This window comes from Cupressus sempervirens, chromosome 1 (genome assembly GCF_028749045.1).
Source record: "Cupressus sempervirens isolate cs-2001-9-10 chromosome 1, ASM2874904v1, whole genome shotgun sequence".
NCBI classification, from domain to species: Eukaryota; Viridiplantae; Streptophyta; class Pinopsida; order Cupressales; family Cupressaceae; genus Cupressus; species Cupressus sempervirens.
In genome coordinates, this window is record NC_143118.1 from 665,133,455 (window position 1) to 665,154,366 (window position 20,912).

A 20,912-nucleotide genomic window follows, 5' to 3' on the forward strand; every position below is an offset into this window, starting at 1 on the left:
CAACAGGCTTTGTATCTAAAGGGTTTTGGGTCCCTTCAAAACCTGTTTTTGCCTTAATCAAAAACTCAACAAGAAGCTTTGCATCAACTGAGATGCTAATCTGGTAATACTTAGCCCTCTGTATTTCATTTAGTAAGAGTTAACTGCCCCATGCTCCATCGTATTACTACATAAGAGTTGCTTAGTTGCTGCAAGTGTAAATACCTTACTATGCCGAAAAAATCTTCCCAAGTCTACCAAATAAGCATCAAAGGTGAAAAAAGGAGAAAAAGCCTTCAAACTCTGCTTCAAAATAAACTGGCTACCACTTGTTCCTCGCAAGACAAATTTCAGCCCAAAAAATCAATGATGAAGAATAGCTTCAACATGTTCAAATCAAATAAGTCCAAACTAAACACCAGACTTTGCATCCACTGACATCCAATGGTAAACCTGGTAATACCAACTCCTCAAAATCTCATTTAACAAGACTTGGCCATCCCCTTCTTCATGTCATTAGTAAATAGTTAAATAGGGTTTTCTCTCATACTGTCCCCCTTCCCCAAATACCCTTCTCAATTGACTCCTGTGTTCTGCAGTTCCCTGATTTAAACAATAACCATACTCTCCACCAAACTCCAAATTTTTCCATTTGCCTCATCTCTTCTACAATGGTTTTTTAGAACACTCCATTAGCTGTCACACATCCTTATTTCCGAACCAATCATTTTTACCCTTTTCTAAAATTGTGGTTAGGTATGTCTCTCCTCTCAAAGGCTCCAAAGATAATTCTATCTAGCTTAAAAACCTAGATTCTATCAATAAAAGATCCAAACTGTGTAACAAATTTGGGAAGTAAAATCCATAGATTCTCCTTTATTGGAAAAATCAACAATGTCCTGCTAAAATAGTTGCACTAACTCCCTTCATTATAGTGTCCAATATTCAAAAGATTGGTCTATCTGCTCCATTTCAGTTGTCTTCATAACAGGGAAAAGGCCTTTATGCAACTCTTGATTAAATTTGAGGAAGGTCCATGGAATGTTGGAGCCTGATGTGATGTCCAGGCAAAAGAATTTCCTGTGCATTGATGTTGATAGTCACTATATAAGTTTAAATTAGTTGCATATCTTACGATTCGCCTTTGTTGTTTTATTGGAATCTCTCTCTCTCTCTCTCTCTCTCTCTCTCTCTCTCTCTCTCTCTCTCTCTCTCTCTCTCACACACACACACACACACACACCACACATTTTTTTGTACTTGCAGGAAACTGAATAGCATGGTTCTAAAGTTGTCTTTTTGGACCTTAACTATCTTTTCTATTAAAGGGCAAAGGCAGTTTTATCCGAGTAGCAGGACTCTAAATTGCTGTTTGGTCTTTAGCTACCTTTTTCTATTTAAGGACGGAGACAGCTAATTCATTTAGAATATTTTTGCTTTGTCAAAAAAAAAAAATACTTCAATAATAAGACATTATTCTTTTAGAAGTAATCAAAAAGTCAAATCATCCACAAATAGCAACAATTAATAATTATATTCACAGCAAAGGATTAAATTGTTTTTGAAATGTTTACAGCTGCAAGCATGATAATAACAATGTCAAAGTGATCAATCATAAGAAGATTATAATGTCAACCAACCTCATTGACTTTGCTGATAGAAAATGTTTGATCTGCTTTAAAAGTATTTAAAGCTGCATAAGTACCTGCAACTTGCCCCGTCCAAATTTCTTCCTGTAAAAGTCACAGGGAACCTTTAGTTAATAGAGCATGTCAAACTCAGCTAGGCATCATTACTACAAATATAGCATAGGATGTTTTATGTCAGATATTCATATGAACAAATCCCAATAGAAAAAACACAAAGCATGAACTTTAAAGCTCAAATTATCATTAAAGACGTCTTTCTAGCTATATCAATTTAATTCATATCACAATGAAGACTATGAATTCATATCTCCTATCACAATTTACAAAAATATCCCATTGAGATATGCAAACGTACATCGCTAGAACATAAAATCAATCAGAAAGAAACAAATATGCTGTTAAAGCAATTGAATAACATAAGGTAAGAAACAACTACATGAGTATGAAAAAGGAGTATAATCATCAATGTACTTTTGTCATATTTATCTGTTATGTATTAAAGTAACCAGAATATGAACATTTTCAAGTTCTTTTTCAAAAAACTATAAATCTATAATGACATTTATTTTGTTTAATGTTATCAAAATGTCAGCTGAACCAACAAATTCTTGCACCAATTTATGAAAGCTAGTTGGGAGTCATTAACTTATCATCCAGAGATGCAATTTGATCATACAGTATTTAAAAACATACTCTTACAAACAAAAACTGTAGAAAACTCATAATGAAAGTCAACAGCAAACCTTATAGGAAGATTAAATACGAAATTTTGTAGCAATTATCTGTATTTATCATCATGTCACTACCAAGTAATCTTATTGAAACTACAAGAAATCAATGTAATATCCCCAATCGGGTATTTTCCCCAAGACTCCCAAATAATTTTCAGAAAATTAAAAAGCAAAATTTCTACAAGGAATTCCAGATTAACCAGTAAATAAACCAGCAATTGCTCATATTAGGATCATCAAAATTGTTACTGCATTATAATAATCAACAATACAATAATGTAATAAAATCTAATCTTAAAACAGTGAAAACAATCAGATTGGTAAAACTATAAATGAATCTGTAACTCCATATATGAACTCCATCATTAATTCACCACAGCTGATGAGTAAGGACTGCATCCAATTCACTAAGAACTTAAAGGTTTCCATCCTCAGGTTCTGACACAAAAGCTGAAAAGCTTGCCAAGTTTCTCCAAAAGAAAATTGAATACCAAAACTGAATCCAACCCTGCTAAAATGAGCTCTTCTTTATTCTTTTATGGAGCAACCCTTCAGCTTACAATTCTTGTCTTTTTTGTGTTTGCTCTCTTGTCACCTTTTTACCCCTCTTTTTAAATATTAAAATGACACTTTACTCCAAATAAAACAATTTTAATATTTCTTGAATTTGGCTTTAAAATTTCTAATGTCCCAAAAAGGTGGCATTACAGTCCTCCCTCCTTCGGGTTGTTTGTCCGCAAGCAATCAGAAATCTGAAAACCAATACCAAGATCCCATATCAATCAACAAGTTGCTCTATAGCTCATTTTGGTATCTCTAAAATCAGGACATGTCATGCTGTGAACCCTAATGTTAGGATGCAACTCATCCATCCATAAGATTCCTACATCTCAAGTCAGTTTGAAAAACTCTACTTCATCTTCCTGCTGCATTACTCTAAAGATAACAACTTTGTGCCCCAAGTTGTGAACCCACTCATTATGATCCCTGAATAGAAAAGCTCCTATCCTGTCAACACCTAGACACAAATCAGCCTATCAACTCGATCTTGGGAGTAGGAAAAGATGTCCATCAATCTACAACCTTTGTGTATCGGCCAACTGAATAAATAGATCAACCTACAAATGTCAAAAACGCCTCCAATATGCACGAAGATCAATGCATAGAACCCCATATGTTACTGCTATAAGATATGCTGGCATCAAGAATAGTGTTGATGATGCCACTATTCCCTTGTATAGGAAAGAATTCCGTCTCATGTGCACTATCCAACATATATTCATAACTCTGTAAACGCCCATGCGACTCAATAATTCTTGTAGGCCAAGCCACATTTGAAAATGTAATGGTAGACCAAGTAAAGCAGCCACTAATAACTGAACCATGGAGGGAGATGAAATTACCAACCAATAAGTAAATAGCTTCCAATCATAAGAACTCAATGACAAATCTGAACTTGGGTTCTAGTTGCCTTGATTATGTATCAAAATTAACTCTAGACTTCCTGATTCACTACAAGAGTCATCAATCATACCGACCTCTTCACCAAGGAGATGATCATCATCCCATGAAATTCCAGAACTAATATCACTTTATTTGTCCTCGTCCACAATTCATTATTATTATTCTTTACTCCTAACCCTTAAAGGCCCCAATATGAGGCCTCAAACACACTTTTGCCTCACATTTTGCTCTCTCAATATTTTCTCTCCATCTTGTCAATTTGAAGTAAGGTGATTGTATTTGAAGGAGATTAATTGTGAAGTGCCAAATACCTTCCACAAAGCATAGTTAAGTGTTTAAAGTATGCATTTCAGTCATATCCTTTAGTTTTTGATAGATTTTTTCATGTTTTTGATGAATTTTAATTTTTAGGTTTGTGAAGAAGTTTGTAAGTATGTTTGTTTTTCATTTTTTTAATAGATTGCACCAATGAGTCATCAAAGCTCACGGGTGGGGAGGGAACTCAAAATTTTAAAATTAATAAAGGCTCTCCTTTATGGAAACATACTACAAGATTTTCACAACTTCTTGAAGTTCGGGGGTTTCTTTAGAAATGTAATTTTGCAATGCATAATACAATAGCTCCTATTAGTAGAACTTCATTTTTGGGACCTTGGAGTTGAAGGGGTTAATATGTGTGGGGTCAAGGCCAAATGAGAAGGGGTTATTAGTTGGACAAACATATAAAGGAACGAGAAGATGCTGACATATTGGTTGCAAAACAAAAAGAAAGTGGTTATAGTTCCGGGAAAAAAAACAATAACACCACCCTCTCAACTAATTATAGCGTCTAGACATCCTTTCTTGCCTATGCTTTCTACGAAGGATAAAGATGTAGAACCACAAATCTCCCCCACCAGACAAGGTTCATCAGAAAAGGCATTTAAAAATGAGGCAAGAGAGATATTGCAGATGAAATTTGCACGTTGTCTCTTTGAAAATGGTTTTCCATTCAACTTGGAGAGATCGCCATATTGGAGGGATGGTGACCACAATAAATAATGCACATTCTAGTTATGCAAGTTTTGGATTTGAAAAGGTGCACATCACCTTATTGCAAAAGAGATAAAATTTGTAAAAGCCCAACTAAAACCAATCAAGGATTCTTGGGTTCAAAATGTGTGTCTATTGTTTCTGGTCGATACAAAGATTGCAAAAACCGTCTATTGATTAATGTTAATGTTGTGTCCCTCAAAGGGGCAATGTTTTTTTGGGCAGTTGATTTTGAAGGGGAAGTGAAAGATGTAGAATTCATTTTTAGGACCCCCATTGATGTTAGACACGGTGGGTTATGACTATGTTGTCCAAGTAATTACAAACAATGTTAAAATTTGTAAGGTTGTAGGTGCTTTGGTAGAGGCTAGATATGAGAACATCTTCTGGACATCATGCATTGTATACGCGCTCAATTTGGCAATGCAAGCGATTGAAACCCAAATAAAATGGGTGAAAGAAATATACTAGGAGGCTAACGAGATTCAGATGTTTGTGAAAAACCACCATATGTTACAAGTAATTTTCGAAACTTTTCAAAATTGTAACTATTGAAGGTAAATTTAAATTTAATTTATTTAGCTTCATTTATCATTTTATGTCATGTTTTATATAACTGAATTTAAAAAACAAATTGTGTTGTTTACATATTTTAAATGTGTATAAACTTACAACTAACATGTTCTAAGTTGCTAAGATCTGGTTTGCATCTTACACAATCGTTTTGAGACAACTTGTAAAGGTGAAAGAGGCATTGGGGCAAATGGTTATTGGTAACCAATGGGGTATTTGGATGCAATCAAGAGAGAGCCCAAAAGGTGAAAGCATTGATGTTAAATGATTATTTGTGGGTTTGTAAGTATTATATCAGCATTACAAGACTCAGCAAGTCCCGAAGCAAGGCAACCTTCCAGAGGCCAGTGGCTTCTTACCTTGGACTTGACCAAGTCCGGGTGAGTTTCGAGTATACTTGCAAAGTCCATGAACTCATCAAACGTTGATCTAACTCTGTCGTCAGCTAGCAATAATAAAGTGATCAAAAAAACTACGATTTTAACTTGCTTTTTTGGGTTGTATGCCTTGTCTAAGACCTAGAAAGGTCTTTCTATCACTTGCAAACACAAAAAAGAGAGGAAAGAGGCTTGAGAGAGGAGTATAGGGGTGTTAGGAAATAGATTACCAAATCGGTTGGCTATTATATATCGAATGCTAATTGTGTGTGCCAATTTGTAGTTTACATGTAAGCATTGAGAGGAGTTAAAAGAAGCATTTAGAGGAGGCTTCTACAAAGTTGAGTTGAAATTCCATTTTTAAAGCAAATTTGAAGAGGTAAGTTACATTTCTTTGTGTTGTTTTGTATTTTTTTTTACATTCGTGAATGATATTTTGGTTTCCATTTTGTTTAGATTTGTTTTAGTCTTTAGATATGTTCCATTTTATGTTGATGAAAAACTTGAAAAGTAAGAAGCCCTAGTGTTTGAAAATTTGATTTTCTTTATTGTAGATTTCTTTTTAAATTTATGATATATTGCAGCAGCAACATCATGTCTCTACCTGAGGGTAGTGGATCTAGGCCTAAAACTAATCCTGATGCAAACCATGTTGTAGTATTAAGGGATAGGGCTTGGAAACACGTCATTGTTTACCACATAGGCTAATTAAGAAATGCACACAGATAATGAACACGAACTCGAATAGCAGAACTCTTCTTATTATTCGCATATGCCAAGATATTACATTAGGTTCTCATATGATGATTACAATGATCCCGAAGGGAGATATAAATACTGTCTGAGGAACATTCTCGAAGGTATCCGTTGGCCACATACAACATGTCAACTACAATAATAGAACCTTCTGGATACATCTCGATACATGTCGGCCTGACGGCACACATCCTGATACACCGTCGGGAACCTCCTGATACCCCGTCGGGAACATCCTGATACACCGTCGGGAACCTCCCGATACCCCGTCAGGAACATCTTGATACACCGTCAGGAACCTCCCAATACACTGTTTCCTGACGACATCATCCCCCCCAAAAAGAAAAGTCGTCTCCCGACGACTAGACAACAAAAACTATCTCCTTAGCTGACCTTGATAGCCACCCGTGCTGCTTAGTCTGCTTCCAACTCTAGGTCCACTGAGCCAAGTGTCACTGAAGTGCCTTCAATTGGATGATCGACTCCTCCCGAGCTCTCTACGCACCCACCAAGACAGCCTCTCGGCCAACACCTACTCCTAGTGCCTCTGGTACACAGACAATCCATGCCTGCAGCAACTTCAAGTCTTCTCAACTGATCACACTTCATGACTGATATCCGCAACGACTGGGGGTCCAAATTAGCACTCCGAAACCCATACAAAACTACACGAAATACACCATTTCTGTCATTTTCTGCCAATTCTACACTCTTTCTGGCAACCATTGATGCTTCCCCTTCCCTTTGGCATCATCTACTACTCATTCCGAACAACTTGAATTTGTCGTCGTTTTTTTTTTTTTTCCCTTCTTGTTGGGAAAACCTCCTCTCACCCTACTTCTAGCCTGCATATCGCCTTCCTGGAGGACTCTGTAATGTTGCGATTCACTTCCTCATTGACCACCGTACGCAAGTCCTTCCAATACCTTACGCCGTACTAGGACATGGCTTCTAGAGGACGTGTTCATGCCATACGGTGTCCTTGCTGCAAGCAGTACGTTGTCACCTTCAACAAGACATACGATGGTATACCTTAACATCATACGGTCTCGGATACAAATCCTACGCCGTACGATGGTGAAAGTACTCAGGCCAAAATGACATACGGTGCTTCATCTAGGATGTCATACGGTGAATGTAATGTCGTACGGTGTTTAATTTGAATATTGCCATGAGTAAGGAAGTCGTACGGCTGATTGCACAAACATATTTCAAAATGGCAAAGACTTCCGTACGGTGATAGGACTAGGGGCGTCGTACGGTGATAGGACCTCCAATGTCGTACGGTAATGAACTTGAGAATACCGTACGGTGTGTATCGCCTGCTCCTAAGGTCGTACGATCACTTGACTGTACAGTGTCTTTTTCTTTCTTTTTTTCTTTTTTCTTCTTTTTTTTTCCTCTTTTTTTTTTTTGTCTACTGTTCCTTATCTAACATATGTACAATATTTACATATATACAGTACTTACAATCTTCTTCTTTTTTCAGTTGTTCGTCCACGGAGGTGCGTTTTATCATGGTAGACAGTCAACTTCGACCTATTCACTACATCGGCAACTCCCTTTCTGTCTAGCATCCATTGTTTTACTACTCCGTTACCATCCACTTCCCGAATTTGATACAGCCCGACCCATTTAAGTTTGAACTTGCCTAGTTTGATCTCATTCCGGTTGTCATACTTCAACACCCACTGTCCAAGTTGAAACCTGCTACACCTGTTCTGTGTCATCTCCATATCGCCCAATTCGTTCCCGAAGCTCACTGCCATGGACTCCGTTAGCTACCCCTTCTGTCTGCCAATAACACATCCACTCTGTATTGCTGCAACTTTTATTAAACCCTTCCGCTTTGTTTCCTGTGCGGACCGTATGATGTGTCTTCCTTGCTGCTGGCACCTTTCTACTATATCTATGGTTCGACGTAATACTTTCTTCCTCCGCGGTTGTACAGTGGAATCTTTCCTCCTTTCGGGTTCGTACTGTATGTTATTTCCTTCCGCTTCAGTCATACCTGCGTTTCCTTCTTCGGCTTCTCTGTGTTGTTTCGAACATTCATTTCCTCCTTCAGCTTCTCCATGTTCCTTCGGACATTCATTTCCTCCTTCGGTTCCTCTGTGTTCCTTCGGACTTTCATTTCCTCCTTCGGCTTCTCTATGTTCCTTCGGACATTCATTTCTTTCTTCTTTCTTACCTTCATCGATCCTTAGCATATTACAACTCGGAAAGAGCTCGTAATCCTCTATCTGCTAGTGGTAAAGACCATTTACTAAATTCAGATCGTCATCTCCTTCCAATAGTAGGACTCCTCCTGATCGGGTTCCATACTCTGCCTCCTCTCATCCTCTTCTCCTTTGAAATCCGATGATAGAGCTTCTTCTCCAACCATCTGAGTGTGTAGATCGATGACATACTTCCAGCCTTTGCTTTCAAGTGATAAAGTATTTTTCTTCCAATCGTGTTTTGCCTTGGCTTGTATCAGCCACCCTCGGCCCAAAATGGCATCATATCCTCTCCGCTTCAATGGGATCACGACGAAATCCAACAAGAATGGTTGTGTTCCAATCGTCACTGGTTGTGCTGTCAGGACTCCCAATGGCTTGATTTCATGTTGATCGGCTTTTAACAGTTGGAATGTAGGCGGCCATAATGTCAGTTGTCCCAACCTTTTCCAGGTGTCTTCAGGCAACACATTGACACCGAACCCTCCGTCCACAATCGTTTCTGTCAATACAGTCCCGAGAATTCCCATTTCGACAACTGTTGGATGGCGTCCGGATGAGAGGGTTAACAGCATCGGATCTTCTGCACTTGCGCCACTTTCCTTCTCCTTTTTGTCTGCTGTACTTACTCCACTTTCCTGCTCCCTTCCATGTTCTCCTGGGAGTTTAGCAGCGAGAACGATGTTTGCGAGTGCCGATCGGAGCTGAGGCATAGTGAGCAACAGATCATTTATCCTGACAGGTACCTCGACTTGCACTATTTGTCGTACAATGTTCTGTTCTACGCAGTTATGTACGGAGGTACCAGGCGTGTCCTCCAAGTGTGTCGTTTCTACTTGCATCACTCTCTGGATCTTTGCCCATGCTTCCTCCAGTCTCTTCTTTTCCTCCGTCGGATCGGGGTATAGCTTCGCCTGCTTCCGAGTGATTGCTAGAACTTTTTCCTCATCCATCCCGATAGTAATCAAGTTTACTCCTGACTTTGGACACCTAGCATCTTCATGATCACCAAGTCCACACCATCTGCATAACAACTTCGGTGTGTTCGTCGTTGTACACTCTCAGGCGAAGTGACCCTACAGATTGCATGCGCGGCATTGAACTATCGGCCGACCATTCGTATCATACTGAATTCAACTCCTTCCGCCATTATTGTTGTTGCTGCTATTGTTGTTTTGACCATGCCAGTAATTTCCGTATCCGCCCGATGTGGCACCTTCCGTACTGGTGTTCCCTTCCCTCCTGATGGGGATGCCTCCCGTGTCAGGAACACTTGCTGCAGTGTTCTTGTTTTCAAATTGAAAGGGCATTCCTTTACCGAGTGTCCCATAATTTGGCAAATCTCACAAAATTGCTCTTTCGGGCAGGATCCCTTCGTATGGCCTTCCTTCTTGCACTCCGTGTACCACAGTTCATTGCCCTTAGTTTCCTTGTTAATGTTCTTGAATTCCTTCATCATCTGAATCATGTCTTTCTGAAGGGCACGAACCTTCTTGCTGCTACCCTCATCATCACTGCTATCTTCTCCTGAAGAGGCATCGTCATCTGAATCAGATGAACTATTCTTCTTCTTCTTCTTGGTCTTTTGCTCACTTTCCAAGTTCATTGCCTGGTTATATGCTTCAATGTATGTCGATGGTGGCACAATCTTCATCTTCTTTCGCAGCTTTGGATGAAGGCCTTCAATGAACCATCTCTTCTGTAACCCGTCAGCTGGCTTATTCTCCATCTTATTGATCAAGTCCTTCAATTTCCTTGCGAAGACTCGGACTGTTTCATTCTTCCCCTGCTTAGTATTGAATATCTCCGCTACAATTTCATTATCATCACGCAGGAGTTGAAATTCGGCGATGAACTCCTTTTTAATGTTATCCCAACTGTTTAACTTTTGTGGATCGGTATCAGTAAACCAATCAATTGCAACACCCCGTAGGGTTGCCGAAAATTGCCTCATCCATTCATTTGTATCCGTTATGCCATTAGCTCTCCAAATCGTTTCACATGTTTTACAATGTCTAATGGGATCAGCTGCTCCATCACCATCAAATTTAGGTAACTTCTCCTTTGGTCCCGCCATCCCGACGCTCACGCTTGGTATTCCGATGCTCACACTTGGTATCCCGACGCTCACACTTGCTATCCCGACAGCTGTGTTTGGTGAAGAAGGGTCTCCGTTAAGTGAATCTGTTCCTTCTGGAAGTGGATCCTGGACGAAGAGTTCACTCCACACTCTTGCTCCTTCGGCACTCTGAGCCGTGCAAGTCGATTCTCTTCCGTCTGGACTGTCTTCCCTCGGTGAACACCAATTCAAAAACTCCTCCCTTGCCTCTTCGACCAATTCCACCCGCTGTCGCGTCTCCTCCAACAATGCTTCCGCGCTTCTGCGTCCGTCGGTAGCAATCTTCTGGAATCTCTTTCTTCGTTCGGCTTGCTGCGCCAAAATCAGATTGCCACGTGCTGTGCGTATTTCGTCCTTGTCCTTTAGTTTGTTCTTATTCTTGTTCAGCTGATTCGGCATTACTCTTCATTCTCCTGCCTTTCCAGGTCCATCAGGCAACGGCGCCAAATGTTTACCGCATAGGTTAATTAAGAAATGCACACAGATAATGAACACGAACTCGAATAGCAGAACTCTTCTTATTATTCGCATATGCCAAGATATTACATTAGGTTCTCATATGATGATTACAATGATCCTGAAGGGAGATATAAATACTGTCCAAGGAACCTTCTCGAAGGTATCCGTCGGCCACATACAACATGTCAACTACAATAATAGAACCTTCTGGATACATCTCGATACATGTCGGCCTGATAGCACACATCCCGATACACTGACAGAAACCTCCCAATACACCGTCGGGAACATCCTTATACACCGTCGGGAACCTCCCGATACCCCATCAAGAACATCCTGATACACCATCGGTAACTTCCTGATACCCCATCGGGAACATCCTGATACACCATCGGGAACCTCCCGATACCCCGTCGGGAGCATCCTGATACACCGTCGAGAACCTCCCGATACACTGTTTCCTAACGACAGTCATCCCTGCTCATAAAAATGGAGTTGTCACATGTTGGCATTGTACAACAACATATAATGGGGGAGGCATTAACATGCAAAGGAGCACCCTAAGATATCATACGTGATATGCAAGCTCTTTTGGAGGCAACTCAAGAGAAAAAAGAATTAAGAAAGAAGCAACACAAAGAAATGGCATACTTAGCTAGAGAGGGCTCTTCAAGCTATCGTTCTCCACCTACCACTACTATTACTTTTGTGAGTGTGAGCAGTGGGCCTCAAATTCGTAAGCAAAAATTCACCCTAGACTCCATCTTTGTTCCACGCACAACTCCAGGTGCACAACCATCGCTTAGGCACATGGGTTCGAATAAAGAGAAGCATGAGCTAGCAAAAATGGCACTTTTTCTTTTTCTACAAGAACCTTCTATTCAATGCAGCAAGGTATTTATTTTAGTTTTTAATTTCTCTATCTTACTTGTCTTGCTTTTAAGACTCGAGAATATGCTTATTTTGTTTATTTAATTTGTTTTAGAACTTACTAGTAATACACTTGTAACTTAATGAGTATAGTTATTTGTTTATTTAATTTGTTTTAGTCCCCTTATTGGCAAATTGCAATAGATGTTATTGTTTCTGGTCTGGGGTTCAAAGCCCCTAATAATGAGGAGCTAAAAGGTCTTATTTTGACCCAACAGATGGCTTATGTAAAAGCTGAAATTGAGAAGAAGCATGAGGTATGGAGGTCAAAGGTTTGCACCATCATGACTGATGGTTAGACAAACAAAAGAAATAGAACACTACTGAACCTTCTTGTCTCCTCATCAAATAATTGTGACATTAGAAGTAGAGCTCATACTTAGAAAGTTAGAAGTTAGTAGTAGTACTGTAATAATTACAAGTAGCCAAGTATTAATTAAGTTTTTTACTTGTGAATCATGATTGATCATTATACTAAATTGATTTATTTTTTCTCAAGTGCCATAGTGTTTTTTCAATCAATTGATCCCTCAGAGAAAACAAAAAATGCAAAGTATCTTTGTGAGGTAATGGAGTAAGTGTTGAAGGAGGTGGTTGAGAAGAATGCAGTACAAATAGTCATACATAATGCAGCAAATTATGTTCTTGTAGATAAACTTCTTATGGAGAGGCACTGCCACTTGTTTTGACCCCTTGTGGCTCTCATTGCAATGACCTCGTATTGGAGGATCTTAGTAAACTTCCCTAAGTAAAAGCATGTGTAGAGCAAGCAAGGAATATATTAGAAAATTATAATGTTTCTTTAATGGTCAACTTACTTAGTCTTAAGTTTATTAGGTAGTACAAATAGTCATACATAATGCAGCAAATTATGTTCTTGTAGATAAACTTCTTATGGAGAGGCACCGCCACTTGTTTTGACCCCTTGTGGCTCTCATTGCAATGACCTCGTATTGGAGGATCTTAGTAAACTTCCCTAAGTAAAAGCATGTGTAGAGCAAGCAAGGAATTTATTAGAAAATTATAATGTTTCTTTAATGGTCAACTTACTTAGTCTTAAGTTTATTAGGTAGTTTCTATTTCTGTCTTTAGTTCACGATTGTTTCTTTTAAAAACATTTCCTTTGTAAATCTATATAAGGAGCTTTCATCTCCTCTGTTTAATACAACTACAGCAACATCAATTACATGGTATCAAAGTAGGTCAATGGGAATAAATAAAATTTGGCAGATTTTTTAAGAAAAAATTTAGCCTCTTTTGATCTGGAATTTTTTCCAAAAAATTGTTTTTCGATTTTTAGAAACAAAAATCATAAGAGGTATTGTATGAAATTTGTATGATTCCTCTTTGAGGATTTTTGCTGTAAATGGCAAGCCTAGCTAAGGATTTTGATTCAACAATTTCTTGGTTGCAGCAAAAGTCTCTTTTTTTAGGGTTGCATGTACTTGCATGTTGCTTGGATGTGTTGGTTTACCATCCAAAGTCTCATGTTTTGCCGCCCTTCAAAATTCTAATGGGTTCCCATAATTCTTTCCTTAAATTTCTAATGGGTTTTCATAAATTTTTCCCTCAAAAAATTTCTTATGGGTTTCTATAATTTTTTTCCTAAAAATTTTCTAATTCTATAATTCGCAAAGTTGCATGGGATTTCTTTGTACATTTATAATATTTTCCTCAAAACTTATCTAGTGGGTTTTACCATTTTTCCTTTAAAAAAAAAGCTTTGTATTGTCTAGTTTTGATTGATTCTTCACCTCAAAAGTCATGTTGGGTTTTGATCGATTTTTCACCTCAAAAATCATGTTTGGTTTTCCTGAATTTTTTCATAAAAAATGTGTCTTTTTGTAATTTGTTTTAGGGCATCATGCCCATCTGCAAAGTTTGGATGGTTTGCCGACTTTTTTCCACAATCATGCTAGTTGTTCACAGTGTTTGTCTTTGTCTCTAGGGAAGAGCAGCTCTATTATCCGACATTAAGTTCGATATTTAGTGATGAATTCAAGTCAGATGTTTTGCTGACTCTAGGAGGGCTAATAGACTTATCTCGCTAGCAGAGTCAGTGGCAGGCTCTTGTCTCTTGTTGCAAAGCATTCTAAAGAAGGGGAGACCCTTCTCTGCTCATTTGTGGATAAATTTTGGCTTCTTGGTCATTAACATTTTGCAGATCTAGAGAGGGTCTCAGCAACAACAAAATGTTTTAAAGAATTTGTGACCAAAAGACATCATTTGGACAATGACCATTAAGGGAGGGTATTGGAATATTATAATGTTTCTTTAATGATGAACTTAGTTAGTCTTTAGTTTATTAGGTATTTTCTATTTCCGTCCTCAGTTCACAATTGTTTCTTTTGGAAACATCGTCTTTGTAAATCTATATAAAGAGCTTTCATCTCCTCTATTTAATACAATTACAGCAGCATCGATTTACCATTACATCTTTAGCTTATAAGGTAGTTTCTATTTCAGTCTTTAGTTCACGATTGTTTCTTTTAGAAACATCCTCTTTATTAATCTATATGAGGAGATTTCATCTTCTCTGTTTAATACAGCTACAACAACATCAATGTACCATAACAGAATATATATAAATTTATATGAAATCCTACTTGAGTCCTCAACCTTATGAGGCAACAAACAAAGCAAAAAGAGTTGTCTCGTCCAAGGGTCACTAGATTTCAAACAAATTTTCTCACATTGCAATCCTTTCTTAAGTCAAAGGTTGGTTTGAAAGGCATGTTTGTATGTGAGGAGTGAATGACAACATCATATTCAAAGACCAATGTAGGGACTGAGACGACTAATCAGGTTTTTGATGATTGTGGCTTTTGGCACTCAACCAAGACAATTGTGGAGTTAATTTTCTTTTTTGTCCTCATTTCTATTTCATTTCATCATTTTTGTTAAACACTCTTTAATGTTCATTGTTCATTTTTTCAAGCAACACTTAAAACCTAATGTTTCACCTTTCACAATGATTGCACTTCATAGAGCCTCTTATTGTTCTCCTATCGATTGCTAATGGGGAAAAGTCCTCAATGGGATACATTTATGAAGGGATGGATAGGGTGAAACAAGTCATTCAACTTTTTATGCGGGGAATCGAGATAAATATGGTCCCATATGGGATGTCCTTGATAGGCAATGGCACAATCTACTTCAGAAGCTTATACATGCAGTTGCCCACTTTCTTAATCTGACATTCCAATTCCGCTCAAGTTTCAAGGTTGATGACAAGGTGTGGAGTGGGCTCTATGATGTTACAGAGAGAATGTCACCCGATGAAACAGTTGAAGTTCATGAGATAGAAATGTATAAGAAAGCACAGGAAGAGTTATTTGAACAAGAGTTATGCAAGAAAAGTAGGACAAAATTGATGCCTGGTCAAAATCTATGATTCCAAATTCTAATTTCTTAGATTGATAAAGTCACAATTATAGAATTGATTTGAATTTTTCTTGTTTCAAATGCATGGTGTGAGATGTTTGGTGCTAAAGTGCCAAATCTATAGAGGATCACAATTCAAATATTGAGCCAGTCATCTAGTGCTTCAAGATGCAAATGTGATTGGAGTTGTTCAAGCATATATACTCGAAGAAGTGCAACAAGTTGGCAATGAAAAAGTTGATTAATCTTGTGTTTGTTCACTACAATCTTTGCCTTCGTTACAAATAGATCTTGGGCACCGACACATCACCTATTGTATTAGAGGAGGTTGATCTACAAGGAGAGTGGAACACCGAGATTGATGATCCTAACTTCAGTGATGAGAACTTGGAGTGGACTAATCTAAGTGGATCAAGAGGCAAAGGCAACGGCAATGGCAGTGGAAAATACTAGAGCATGAGAAGACCTAGTTGTAGGACCCTGAGGTTGAGAGTGATAAATATGATTATGATGATTTAGATTACGAGGATGAGGATAAGAATGAGGATGAGGAGGATGAGCATGTCCCTGAGGTTCAGCCTCAAACACAAGGAGAGAGTCTGGCTCTAGAGTCTTCAACGACCTATCTTAGGTGTGCTTGTAGGGGGACATAGGCTAGTGTGAGCCTTAGTCTTCTATGCTCTAGCTTTTATTTAGATATATGTTTTGAACTTTTCATTCCATGGATTTCATATTCCATGAATATTGTAGACATTTGACAATGACACTATGTTTCTATTATTTTATTAGTTTAACTCTAACTAATTTCCTTCAAAATTTACCATTTATACTTATGTGATCTATGCAAAGTTGTGTATGAGTGCAAAGTAGCTTCTATTTATCTCAATTATTGTGTATTTGATGTTAATTGACTGAATGGTGCACGAAAAAAAAATTTCTTGAAAATCATTGAATTTCTTGGGTTTTCAATTTGTCGAGTACGTGTTCGAGCCCAATCTCGGCTTGTGGAGTTTGAGCCAAGTCTGAGGCTTGTAACTATGGATTATACATTGGAATTCACCAAACCTATTATTGTCAAGCAAAATGGGTAGTTAGATAGTTACCAGTGCGAACATGGTTGTCATTTCATTGGCGTCATTTTAGACATAATAAATGTTGTGAACACTTATGTATTTGGGCATCGTTATCATTGTATGAAATAAAATTGTGCTATACAGAAAGCATTTGAGAAATGAAAAATATTTTGCATTAATTATATATTTCTTTCTTGTTCACCTACAGGCTGAACATTTGGCACCGTTGCTAGTTCGAAATCGGAGTAGTATGGAAGGACGTGTTGGTTCCCAAAACTGCAGATTGGAAATCCAAGAGCTTTCTTTCTTGTTCACCTACAGGCTAAACATTTTGTGCCGTTGCTAGTTCAAAATCGAAGTAGTATGAAAGGACGTGTTGGTTCCCAAAACTACAGATAGGAAATCCAAGAGCCTGCCACTTCTCCGATAGGATTCCACAATCAATTCCAGCCAACGAATGGGAATACTTCTCATTTCCCCCACACTTCAGGCTCCGCTACACCCAGGCGGGTTAACCTTCACCTCGAACGCCGACTGTCCAGTTCAAGGCTTTTCTATACCGAAATTAACCTTCTGGAGTTCTTCGGCTGGCAAGGTCCTTAAACTCGATCAAAATGAAATTGGATGCTGAATATTTGATAACTAAATGGTTTTGTATAACGTTTTAAATAATTGATTTGATGTTTGCAGGAAGGAAATTATAGATTTTCTGACTTCAATAAAAAGACCAGTGCCTCTACTCATCTGGGCAATAGAGTCAACTTCAGTGAATTATCACGTACAACTTTATAATTTTTTACACACTTTACTGCCAACAATTAAATAATCAAGATTCGACAGATCAAATATTATGCCATCTTAAATTAGTCCAGATTGAATTTTAACTCCTCCGGGAGACAAACTAGACACAGATGCGGAAACAATTAAATATTTTCATAGTATCTATGATGATCGAATTTGAAATGCTAAATGATCATGTCCACTTATCCGACATTTAAATTGTATGCAGAATTCCAGAAGATAATTACAAAGGACGATTCGCCTGCAATTTAAATCTCCATGCCATTTAAAAATAAACAAAAGACATTTTATTTTATTATAAAAATAAAATAATGGAATTTATATTACAAAGTCATATTAAACTCCTTATTCCTCCATACAATAAATAAATGTAAAATACTCCTTGAGAATATGGATGTGAATGTCCCGATGTTACTTGTTTCAAATAGTTCACCGTTTATTTATATCTTAAATGTACGGAAACATGACTTCTAAGTTCAAAACTTTTGTCTCTTTGAAAATGAGCTGCACCTTTTCTATAATTATTATTAGTGCTTTAATATAACTATTGGGCTTATAAATCGTAACCCATTCCCTTGTATATTACTTAGTTTCATTATACTAAGTCTCTTTGACGATCTTCTCTTTACTTTATGACTTATCAAATAAAAGTCATACTTCTTCAAGATAATAATCATTCCTCTTAAATGTCATTAACCTTAATATTTCAAACATTGAAGACTCCCGACTATGTTTTGATATTTCATTCAGCTACTCGAACCAATGCTTAGTATTGCTCCATTAGATAAATTTATCACCATAAGCGAATCTCTTGGTGCTTGGTACAGAGGCAAGAAAGAAGCATAGAGAATCAGTCGTTTATGGGCGGTATTATTCACTCTTCTCTGTTTGTTGCCGTCCATACTTATGGCTTCTTATGACGACGATATGGGCGCTCGAATACATCAATCCTATACTTTCGTTTGAAGCAGGGCTCTCAATATGTAGCTTCTCCATGAATTATACTTCCGTGTAGTGCATGCATCTGCAAAGTATTTTGAATCATCCTGCCATATGATGTCCGCAAACATCTTACATGGTTGCCACTCTGTCCATTCTCCTACACTGGCTCCAAGAAATAAATTCATCTATTCTTTCCGTGGCCCCATTTGTGGTGTAAAAATGCCATACAACCAGATGTTTCACTGAATGACACCTTAGACGTGGCTTTAGAAACCCGATACTCCTCTTCATTGTTGTCCTTATGTCATTCTCTTCAGGTCCATGTAATTTTCAATTGCCATGTGTATCCATTTATTCATTTCTACGTATGACATCAATACAATAAGCATGAGTTTGAATTTGGATTTTATGAGTTTCTTTAGCAGGACCTTTTATGCCTCTAACGACATGCACTCGTTGCCTGATTGTGTGTCATTTTCATATCAATGGTTAGCTCCAAAAGATTGCCATCGCTAAAATGCATATCTTACTGGCATCTTTCGCTGCCATTGATTCAGACCTGAATTCATCTTGTTCACAGCCTCATCTTTGTTCAACACTTTTATGCTCCGGTTTATATATCAGGCTTTCTGTGACTTTATCAATTCATGACATAGGAATAAATCAAATCCTCTGAGCAAAGTTATTTCTGAGGGCTGCGTAATTCTGGCAGGTCATTTGAATATAGAGTAACGATCCTGTGTTCTTTCAAATACTTATATCTTCATTGGAACTATTATTTTGTTCAAATCTCTGTACACCAGCATCCATTGATTATTGTCTGGCTTGAGTCTTTTCAATCTCTTCTATTCCTTGGTTTGTGTATTTAGTTTAAGCTTTATCTGATGAAATACAATTTGCTTGTAATAGGAAACAACTGGTCTGTAAAATGTGAATTTCTGGGTCATTTGTTGTCCAACAGCCACTCCAATACAACTGCCACAGTGCCTCCTACAGCAATAGTAATGCAAACTGCTTGCAGTGGAGGAAAGAAATTTACAAAAACATCATATTGCAGCGTCCATTGTTCTCTATCAATACTACTAGAATCTTCACAGACAATGTTACAGTATTTCTCTGAAAGATTGATATCAAAGGTAGACTTGATACAAATGCTGTGCCTTTTTAGCAGAAATCTGATATCAAAGGTGTCTTAGATAACAAAGGCTTCATCTGCATTAGCTTTGATTGGATCTCAAAATTCTCGAAGCCAGTTGTTTCAAATACAACTGATCTCCTCTCAACAAAGTCAATATAACGTAAGCCATCTGGAGGAAGGAGCTGAGTATGTGTAAAGACCACCTGGCTCCTTATTATTCAGTAGATTTTATTTATGACTGCCCTTGTAAAGGAGCTTCTAATTCAATATTTTATCTGATTCACAAAATGTGCAAAAACAGAGCCTTTAAATTTAGAGCTCCATAAAGACACAGATAAATGAGAATAATAATACAAGACAACCGGAAGACGAATGACAACGGCGAAATAGAAATTTTTGAAGGAGAGCATGAGGCAGCACAGAACTTTCACATTCTATATCGCATAGGCCTTGAAACTTTCTTACAGAAAGAAGCCATAGAGAACGGGGTTACGCCAGACAATGTGTGGGATGCTATGCACACAAGCCCAACCATGAACAAATTTTTGGACCAACTCCCTTGTCTGATTGCACAAGCCTACATGGCACTAGAGACGCAGGGAGGAAGTAGAATGCGAGGAACGTTGTCAAGAGACCCTCAAGAAATTCTATGGGAGAGACGCACAGTGTCAGAAAACTGAACCATGAGTTGTTGCGTCGTGGTGTCAAGGGCACTTAGAAGTCTGTAATTGTTGCATAAGTCGACACATGATGTATACAGAGTAAATAAATAAAAGAGTATTCTGTTTTGTTTTGTTTTATAATGGTATATGTCAAATGCCCAATCTTTTAAATAAGAATAGGAATTTGAGGGAAGAAATCGACGAATTACAAACTGTGCATGGCGAAGCCAAACGACAGCAGAGAATAAGACAACTCGTCGAGAAACGGACTAAGGGGCAGCCAGAAGAATCACCTAGTGTGGTGGTCGTAGCAGAGTTCACAGGAACCAACGAAGGGTGCCACAGTTCACCAAAATGGAGGGGACGGAGCAACGAAGAGTTGCTCAAGGAAACATGAAATAGATTAGCAATGCTTGAGGAGACAAAGGAGCAATTTTTACATTCATACCGTACACCACTATGAGAGGGAACCTATGAAAAAGTAGGAAAGGAGGCGAGGCCAACAGAAGACACCGGGGCACAAGGAAGTGTCGGAGCGACACTGCACGGTCGTCAGAGTAACCCGCTACGACCAACTTCTAAGAGTTCAGCGACACGATCTAGTGGTAATCAAAGGGCAAGAAG

At 38.1% G+C, this 20,912-nt stretch overlaps 1 protein-coding gene across 8 annotated transcripts in view; it reads right to left on the reverse strand.

Moving 5' to 3' along the window:
- LOC149579640 (Metallopeptidase M24 family protein) overlaps window positions 1-20,912 on the reverse strand; it is a 290,429-nt gene that overhangs the window by 186,948 nt on the left and 82,569 nt on the right. For all 8 annotated transcript variants that reach the window (XR_016352550.1, XR_016352548.1, XR_016352549.1 and 5 more), the window contains one exon: window positions 1,620-1,712. Coding sequence is in view for 3 of the 8 variants with exons in the window: in XM_089786206.1 (XP_089642332.1) it covers window positions 1,620-1,712 (93 nt within the window). In the remaining 5 variants the exon portion in view is untranslated. The remainder of the gene's footprint in view (window positions 1-1,619; window positions 1,713-20,912) is intronic.